The sequence below is a fragment of the Notothenia coriiceps genome, unplaced genomic scaffold, assembly GCF_000735185.1.
Source record: "Notothenia coriiceps isolate Sejong01 unplaced genomic scaffold, NC01 NC01_scaffold00006916, whole genome shotgun sequence".
NCBI lineage: Eukaryota > Metazoa > Chordata > Actinopteri > Perciformes > Nototheniidae > Notothenia > Notothenia coriiceps.
Genome location: NW_011339617.1, coordinates 91,791 through 101,135, shown reverse-complemented (window position 1 = coordinate 101,135; position 9,345 = coordinate 91,791). Strand labels below are relative to the sequence as shown.

Sequence of the window (9,345 nt, the reverse complement as noted above, 5' to 3'; positions counted from 1 at the left end):
TTGTCTAGAGCCGGGCCTGCACACACACACACACACACACACACACACACACACACACACACACACACACACACACACACACACACACACACACACACACACTAAATAAGCTCTATTGTAAGGCCATTACAATGTGAATGAGGGGCCCGCTATCTTCATTGAGATGTGTGTGAGTGAGCGTATGTCAGTGCAAATGGGTTAGAGAGATTGATGAACTGGTAGGAAGAGAGAAGGGAACCCCTAATCAAGTTAAAAACTCTGTGTGATTGACATGCTGTGCATGGTTGATTGACATTCTGGAGAAGTAAGAATAATAGGCCTGAATTGCATGTGGGCATGAATGAGTGCAATTCGAATAGAGAATATCAGAAATGTCTTGTATTCATCCACATGATTGATACCATTCCTGATAATGTGGAAATGCCATTTTACACCAGCTACAGTGAAAGTGTTCCTTTTTTTCTTTCTTTTTACCCTTGACTGATACAACTTGTGCAATGAGCGAGAGGGAATCAGAAAGGCGCGCCATTAACTTGCACCGGTGCGCATCCCCCATCCGACTAACACCAACTAACTGGCCGTGAGCTTTTACCATCCTTGGCCGGTGATTGCTGAGAAAAAGGCTGTTTGTGTCAATCAAACCGAGCCCCCTCCCCTTATTTCCTTTTACCTATCCCTTGTTCTCCCTCCCTCCTACCAACCACCTCTCTCTCTCCCTCCCTCTCTCGATCGCCTCCACTTGGGCAGGCGCTCTTAAACCACAGCATTTACGCTCGGCTGTCAGTCGTTAACGGGCGGCGTGCTATCGGTGCTTCTCTGTCCATCCCCGTATGCTAATCTCTATTTTAAAAAGCAGAGATTAAAAGAGAAGTGTGCAAAGCGGGAGAGAGGAGAAGACTGCGGGGGAGACGCGAGTTTAGAGAAAGAGAAGAATGATGAAAGGGGGGAGGACAGCCGATCATTCCGGTTTCCCGCATCTGCTGCTCTAGTGGAGAAGCAGCGAGAGAGAGAGAGAAAGAGAGAGGGGGGAGATGGCACAACGCTTGAGCATCCAAAACACACGGGAGTGGTGCACCACCAAGACCGGAGCCCCGGACCCACCCGAAGCAGCCTCTCACTCACCGGTCCGCCGGCACGCCTCTTCCACGCTCCGCAGCGCCTCAGCCTCGGTCAGAGGTAAGTGGGCGAGTCGGTGTTATTTTCTTAACATAAACTTCAGCGTCAGGAAGCGGGATGGAAAACTCTGGAATTACCTGCTGTTAGTTTAGTGACTTAATATATTAATATGGTAATAGCTAGTGATGTTTACGCTGCAAGTCGCTTTCTTTTACATTAGAGATTCATCCCCACATTTTAAACAATTTTCGAAATGTTTTCTTCCTTACATTTTTTTCAAAACATTTTTATCCTATACTTGACAAATATATACTCATCCAAAGTTAATAAAATAGAATTAACACTGGGGGCCACTGTTAATCTAATTGTATTAACTTTGCTCGAGTAGCCTACTATATTTAAAAAAAGATTCCCGTTTTAAATATGAATTTGTATTTATTCATATTATATAACGACTGAAATACACAAATTCGATGTTGAAGTGTAGGAACATTTTAGGTTACAATTTGAGTTTTACAATGGAGCAAAACTTTTTTCAGGTTTTTCACAAAATATCATGGAAAGCTTCATGCATCTCTTGCTCGAGGCTTTTTTTTTTTACATTACATGCTTTAAAGTATTAGTTATTAAGTTGACCAGAGGAAAACTCTCACGAGAAGTCTCTCGTGTTATTGAGCTAATTCAAGCGCCCTCCTGTGGCTTTTAATAGAGACTCAGGCATACCCCCTGTAACAGGTTAAAACACTTAGTTGTTATGTTTTTCATAATTTCCAATATACTTACAATTCACCTCCTCTATTGATTAAGTGCACACGCAACTTCTTGCTAGAGAATATATCCACATATTAAACTTGTAACGAAACTCTGAAGCCAAAGATGATCTCCAACATAATTAGAGTAGTAATTCAAGTACCAATTAAGATCTTACAATTGTGATAAAAAATACTACCTTCTCCTCTTTGTTGGCAATAAAAAAAGTGCTGTGAATTATTTCCCTTCTCCTTTTTTCCATTTTCTGGTATCATATTTAAGGAATATGACTGTCTCTCCTCTATGACCTTCTCTTTGCGTATGTTCTCTAAAGGCGAGGAACAAGGAGAGAAGGATGGGGAACGTGAGAGAAGACTATTGATATTCAAACAGACAGAAGAAGAGAAAGAGGGGGTGTAGAAAGATAGAGGGGGAGAGTGAGGCGTAGAGAGAAAAAGAGAGAGAAAGAAATGCTGTGGGATTTTTTCTTCTCCCTGGCTCCCGGCACATACATTAAGATGCTAATCCTGGTCTTTTTTGTCTCTTTCTATAATTCATTGCATTTTGTTCCTCTCTGCTCTGTCTCTTTTATTCTTGCACTTTTCTCTTGCTCTCCATTTCCTCTGTTCTGTCACAGGCTCCCCCCAGATTGGTGCTCCTGGCAAAAGGATTCCAACTTTAATTTTGTGGTATTTCAGATGATTAGGTTCAGAAATAGGACAGAAGTGCACCTAGTTTTGCGCAATTAGAGTAATTCTCCAAAGAGCTTTATGGGACTGATTAGTGGAAGTCTCATTCACCTCCCCACATTGCCACATTAACGCACAGCCAGCTGTTGTTTAGTTGTGAGGATTCACGTTTTTGTTGTGTTTGTGCTTTTAACTGTGATGTCACTTTTTGTGTGTGTGCCAGAGGTTGGATAAGCCCTTAGGATGCAAGTTGTTTTCAATCAGCTCTGTAGATACCAGCTGTGCCCTCACATCCCCCAGAGTGGCACAACCTATACACGCACTCCCGCGAGCAGGTTCTCAGAGAACTAATGCATACTATTCAACCTTGCCCCAAAAATGCACTCTTTCTTCTTTTCTCCTTGTCCCCTTTCTCTGCAGGCATTAATCATCACTCTCTCTGTCTCTGCGCGTGAGTCCTCTGTGAGGATTGGAAGGAGAGTACCTCAACTGTGTTTCCTCAATGAAGACCTTTTGTTCCCCAACATCCGGCACAACTCCCTTCTCCACCTGCCATGGTGACATGACACACCCCTGAGTGGCTTTGCTCCTTTCTCGCACGCAAAGACAATCTCTTAGGCTCCTCAACTTGTACTCACACTCTCTAGGCTCCATTAAACTAAATTAAGACATCTCCTCCTCCTCCGCACAATACCTCCCTAGTTTGCAATGACGGTGGCTGTGCGTTTCCGCCGCCACTTACGTAGGCTCCTGCTCCTGCTGGCCTCCTGCTGTCTCCTCTCCCTCCTCCTCTCTGCCTACTTTCTGTTTAACAACTCCTCCCCTTCCATGCAGCTTGGACAATCCCCAGAACCTGCCTGTTCCCAGCCACTTTCCCCGTATCATCAACTCCCAAACCCATACCCCCCTAACCCCCCTCACACACATGTCCACACCGACCCACTAGTGCTGGTGCTTGTGGAGTCCCAGTACTCCCAGCTGGGTCAGGACATTGTGGCTATATTGGAGTCAGCACACTTCCAGTTTCGCATGGAGATCGCCTCAGGGAAGGGCGACCTTCCGCCGCTGACAGAAAAAGGCCGCGGCAGATATTCACTCATCATTTATGAAAATCTTTTAAAGTATGCACATGCGGACACATGGAACAGACAGCTGTTGCATCAATACTGCACTGAGTACAGAGTGGGCATCATTGGTTTCTACCGCTCCACTGAGAACTCCCCACCGCTCCTCAAACTCCGAGGCCTCCCACTGGTACTTAGGACCAACCAGGCACTTTGGGACTGTTGTGTGGTGTCTAGCTCACCTCTCCTCCACCTGACCAAGCCTGGAGCAGATCGAGGGGCGTTACCTGGGGAGGACTGGACCTCGTTTTCCTCCAATCACTCCACCTATCAGGCTGTGCTGCATGCACGGTCCAAGGAGGTAGCAGGGGCAGACAGTGGAGATAATCCAGGACTTGGTTTTTCAGGCCTTCACGCCACTGTGGTGCAGGACATGGGACTCTTCGATGGGGTGAGAAGGGTACTTTTTGGCCAGGGACTGGGCTATTGGCTCCACAGACTCATTTTGGTGGATGCCATCTCCTACCTCACTGACAGGAAACTTACTTTGGGTCTGGACCGGCACATACTGGTGGATGTAGATGACATTTTCGTGGGGAAGGAAGGGACACGCATGAACACCAAGGATGTGAAGGTATTGATGGTTGATGGGAGTGTGATAATTGAATGACAGAGGGGAAAAGAGAGAGCATGCATGTGGTGTCATTGGTGTTGGATTAAAATTCTAAAAACAGTAATTGATGCCAGTGCAGTGGTGAAAATAAGATCAAGGAGATATTGCTGTTTAAGTCCGCACACAAATAAGCAACAATATTTGAGCTTACGTTTATTCCTGAGGATTTTAGCTCAGGCACGGGAGAGACTTTGGGAAAAGCTCCTGCCTGTGTTATGTCTGTGCGTGTTGTGTGCCAATTGCATATGTGTTGGGGTACAGCGAGAGGGAATTGATCTCAAATGGAGGTTTAGCCAGAATTGAAGAGGCCATTTAAGGGAACAAAGACTTGGAGTGAAAGAGAGAAAGCGAGGTAGTGAATGAGCCAGTGAAAAGATGAATGGCACTTATTCCTCTTTTCCCACGTTCCTCCTCTTAGGGAAACCAAAGGAGAGTCAGCCATGCAGCCCGCCTCTCAAGACAGCCATTGTTTCAACACACACGCCTGCATGAGCAAACACACACACACACACACACACACACACACACACACACACACACACACACACACACACACACACACACACACACACACACACACATACCGATGCTCAAGAACATTCACAAAATGAGCACACAAGCCCTCTCTAGTTGAAGTTTTCATTTTAAGTCTGCCTGACTCTTCAGCTTTGTACCATAAATATACATGAGGATGAACCAGTGCCATAGCAGAAGCAGAAGCAGATGGAGGAAGAGGTGGAGAGAGTGAGGGGCAGAAAAAGAGGGTGATGCCATTTGAAACACTCACTCTACCTCCACGTTGCTTCTCTCTCCTTCAGTATAGCTGACAATCACAGTGAGGAAGACAAGAGTAGAAAAAGGGAAGAGTTGGGAGGAAGGGAGGAAAGACTGGAGGGAGGGAAAGATAGAGAATGGAGCCTAAGGGAAGAGCTAGCAGCTAACTTTGCGATTTCAGAGAAACAAAATGCTGAAGGGAAATGGGAAAGAAGAGGAGGGGAGCGGGAATATGGTGATTAGCCATTCCCCTCAGAGAGAGCCTAGGGTAGAGTTGTCAGATTACAGTTTGAATAAGGCACATTTTAAGTGAGAAATGTAAAATAATGTTACGTCAATAAACATCCACAACAAAGTTATTAGCTGTTGATTGGACATTTGATCTTTCGTTCATTCGGTCCAATATTTAATGAGTTGATACAAAATGACACCTTTTGGTGTTCAGTGTTAGCTATAGGAGCGACACATTTTGTCATGGATGTCAAGTGTGTGCATGTGTGCGTATTTGGTCACTGCTGTTTAAATAATGTGTGGTTGTCTTGCTGTTATCGTGTCTACATTTCTTACATTCTTTCTGTGATAGAGGGGAAGGTTGATCAGTAAATCATGTCGGTTAGTTGTTAAGCTCATAGGCGAGCATCTCTTACTTCTAGCAAAGTGTCGTTGTAAAGCCGTTGAAAGGATGACTCATATTAGATGACCAAGTGTCAAATCTAGCTTTTTAGGTGAAGGTGAGAGACATTTCATCTTTTTATTAAACATGATGCCTGACTCAATACTTACTGTAATTTTGCAGCAATGCGTTCGCACAAAGTACACTTTGTCATAATCTGGTGATTGGACGACATTATGGTCAGAACAGAGTGACTAATGGCCATCATGGCAATACAAAAAATATATATTTCCGGAAATATAAATGCAAATTCTTCCATGATATCACCTTACTTTTATGTTAAGACATGTCAGAATATGTAATTCTACATGTTCCTGCATTGCAGAATACATTTTTTTGTAATAAGCAAATTAGTAGCAAGACACCGCAGCACAAGCGCATTGCAAAAAAATCATTATGAATGACAGATGATGTGCAAATGTAAAGCTTCTCTCATCCCTGGTGCTCCAAGAACAGCTTATGTCTAACATGATGGGTTATTGACCAATTAGTAGGACAAGGCATTTGCAGGGCCATTGTTAGAAATCCCCTCTTACCTCCGAAACACCAACATTAAATCTCCTGTTCTCCCCGAGAGAAGAAGAGAGGGGAGTGAGGCATAGAGAGGCCAATTAAAATGCCTCCCTCCTCTCCTCTGCACTCTTCATTAGTCTCACCCCACGAGTTCATCTGGTGACAAACAATACCTACACCCCCTCATGTCTGCACACACACTCACACATACACACACACGGCTGTATTTTCTCTATTAAAATGATTCACAGGGAGGCACCCCACGGATGACATTTCTCAAAATGAGGGACGATGCCAGTCAAAAACTCCCATTAATGATTTGCGCATGCCGGTGCTTGTGTTTTTTAATTCATGCCTACAGGTTTTCTCATCTTGTCTGCCTCGGAGTGGTCGTTAGGGAGGTGTCCGATGCACGTCTTCAGATCCCTCTTTATCACCTCCTCCTTTCACCCCTTCCTTCTCCTCCTCCTCCTCCTCCACTCACTGTCTTCCTCACCCCCTCCTTGCCTGAGTCATTGATCACTATCTCCGACCTATTTGTATTCCCCCCTAAACCTCTCTCTCAACTCGTTTCAACTCTTTTACTTGCTCTCTGCTTGCTTAAGCGGTGTCATCTGAGTTGAGTGGACCCCCACACATGTGAAAACACATACCGTGCCAAGACTCATTCTTTTGGGGTTGCATTTACTAGACCTGACTATTTTGTAATCTAAAAGAATGTAGTGGCTCAGTGATAAGCACACATACTTAGAATATTTATAGCTTCTGTTTGCAAATCCTCCTCATATTTGTGTGGGTGCATTTTTAGATTGTCTACTGATTGACTGCCACCATGTCAGAAGAAATCCCCTGCATTTTGCACATTATATGTTTATTTGCAGTGTGTCTCTTTTTGCTCCTGCAAAGAAGTCCTTGGTTAATTACGACTGAAACATGTGTTTTTATAGACACAGTGGGGCCATTGAACACTTTCATTACTTTGTTGAATTTGGCAAGTCAAATAATTACCGCTTACTCATGTGGCCTAATAATCCATAAAGTGCAAATGTGCCTTTGGGGCTAAATAGTAAACCTGTTTTAACCTATTTTCCAGCTAGAAGGTTGTTTTTCTACATATAGCTGCATTGCACTGAGTAAAGTAGGACTAAAGGGAACGGATAATGGGGCAGGGACATTTGGAGTGAATACTTGACATTCTGGGCTTAAGTATATTTTCACTTTGGTCTGGCGATGGCATGAAATTGAAAACAAAACAAAAAAAGGAATGTCACAAAATGTGCAATCTTTAGACTTCAATTACAATTTTTTATTGTAGCATTCTGTAATTAATTGTGCGCTACTTAGAGTTAATTCTGCAGTCTCATTAAGTATGATGCATATAATGCCGCTAAAGTCATTGAGACTGAGCTCATTCCATATCAGTTTATTACTTTGCCAAATGCTATTACATGAATAATGAATAAAACATATATAAAGTGGAGAAAATATTTGAAAACCACTGGAGGCGTACAAGGAAATGGGAGAAAATTAGACTTCTTTTGTTACATGAGGCATATAAATTACATTTGTATTTGTCAGGCGACATTATTCATTTAACACATGGCCAAGGCTGGCACCCCTGCTAAGGGACCTTTATTGTTAAATCTTAATGGCTTTTAAAGTTACAAAGTTGTAGGTGGTGACACATCACAGGAGAAAAGAACAGGATATTGCTTCCAGCATCGTCCTGACATCTGCTCTCGTTGGCCCCCCTGATCTGGACAAGAGAAATGATCTAAGGCCGCCCTGCAGGGAAGAGGAATCTTTACAGTTACGTTATTATAAAGAAAAAAGGTGGTTACATGTTTATGAATCAAGGGTTAGGAAAAGTATCTTGGCAGTGTCATTTTAATGAATATTCTCTTAAAGCATCTGTCAACAAGTTCATTAATAACTTTTTTTGTTTAATTAATTTTTTGTCAGTGCTCTTTTTTTTACTCCAAATTAACTCCAAATGTGGCAGAGTTCCATGCATTTCCTTCTACAAAATGAGGCAGGTTTTGCGGTCACAGCAATCACGGAAACTCAAAATCCTTGAGGGGCTGCCAAGAAGAATTTAGTATAAGTATCGCAATGCCAAAGCAATCACAAGTACCTTTGAATCTGTAAATGCAAGTGAAAAGATGGTTTTGTAAAATGCTCAAATATAAAAAGCTACACTGACTTGAATCTGACAAGCAGGCTGCAATGGGGACAGAGATGCGAGTAAGCAAAAGCAAGACTGACATTAACTTGTAAAGTGCTCTTTGTGCTCATCAAATAGAGATGCATGGCCCAGTTACATTTGCTGGTCTAGCTTTCACATTACATGTAAAGATACAAACAACTAGACACAAACAAATGCACAAATTTAGATGAATTCAAAAACTTTGACCTGCTTTCCCATGACATTTAAACCCCGTAAATGTTTTTCTCATTCCTTTCGGCACACCTTTAAATCTGTTTGCACATGAAATCCAACTCGCAAATTACTTATCTTGTTATTTTATATCTCCCAGTCTAGATTAAGGCTGTGAAAAGAAAAGCTGTAAGAAATGTTGCAAAGGCAAGAATGACAGAATGGGGATATGGTGGGGAGGTGGTTGGTGTAAAGGGTTTGTGAAAGGCAGTGAATGCCAGCTGTCCAGATGCCTGTCTCCCATCTGTTTGAACCCCAACATCTAGCTGGCACCTCTTCTAGTGCTTACCACATACACATGGAAGAACACACCGGCAACCACTGTCGCCTTCTCTAACACAGAAACAAACTGGCATTGCTTCTGACACTCGCAGTGTGAGGCAGCTGTAGGATTGGGCACAGAAATAAGGGCTATCACTAACTGCTAATCCATTTGTGTGTTTACCTTCATCACTAGGATTGTCAAGATTGAATGCTACATAGTCCCACCTCGTGCTAATCCACATCCCCCCTTCTTTTAAGTATCTCTTATTGGCCATTTCAAAACAATATCAAGCTTTGAGCTCAGTATCCAGTGGACAGATTGGCTTCATATTGCTTAAAGCCATCCATTCTTCTGGATCTGCTGCCACCCTCAGAAAAACACCGGGGGGGGG

At 43.2% G+C, this 9,345-nt stretch overlaps 1 protein-coding gene across 2 annotated transcripts in view; it reads left to right on the top strand.

Moving 5' to 3' along the window:
- The first annotated feature begins 778 nt into the window (after window positions 1-778).
- The window catches only part of ndst3 (N-deacetylase/N-sulfotransferase (heparan glucosaminyl) 3), a 46,092-nt gene continuing 37,525 nt past the window's right edge, over window positions 779-9,345 (top strand). For both annotated transcript variants that reach the window (XM_010769297.1, XM_010769298.1), the window contains exons 1-2: window positions 779-1,176; window positions 2,976-4,253. In XM_010769297.1, coding sequence (XP_010767599.1) covers window positions 3,264-4,253 — 990 coding nt within the window. In that variant the 5' untranslated portion in view covers window positions 779-1,176; window positions 2,976-3,263. The remainder of the gene's footprint in view (window positions 1,177-2,975; window positions 4,254-9,345) is intronic.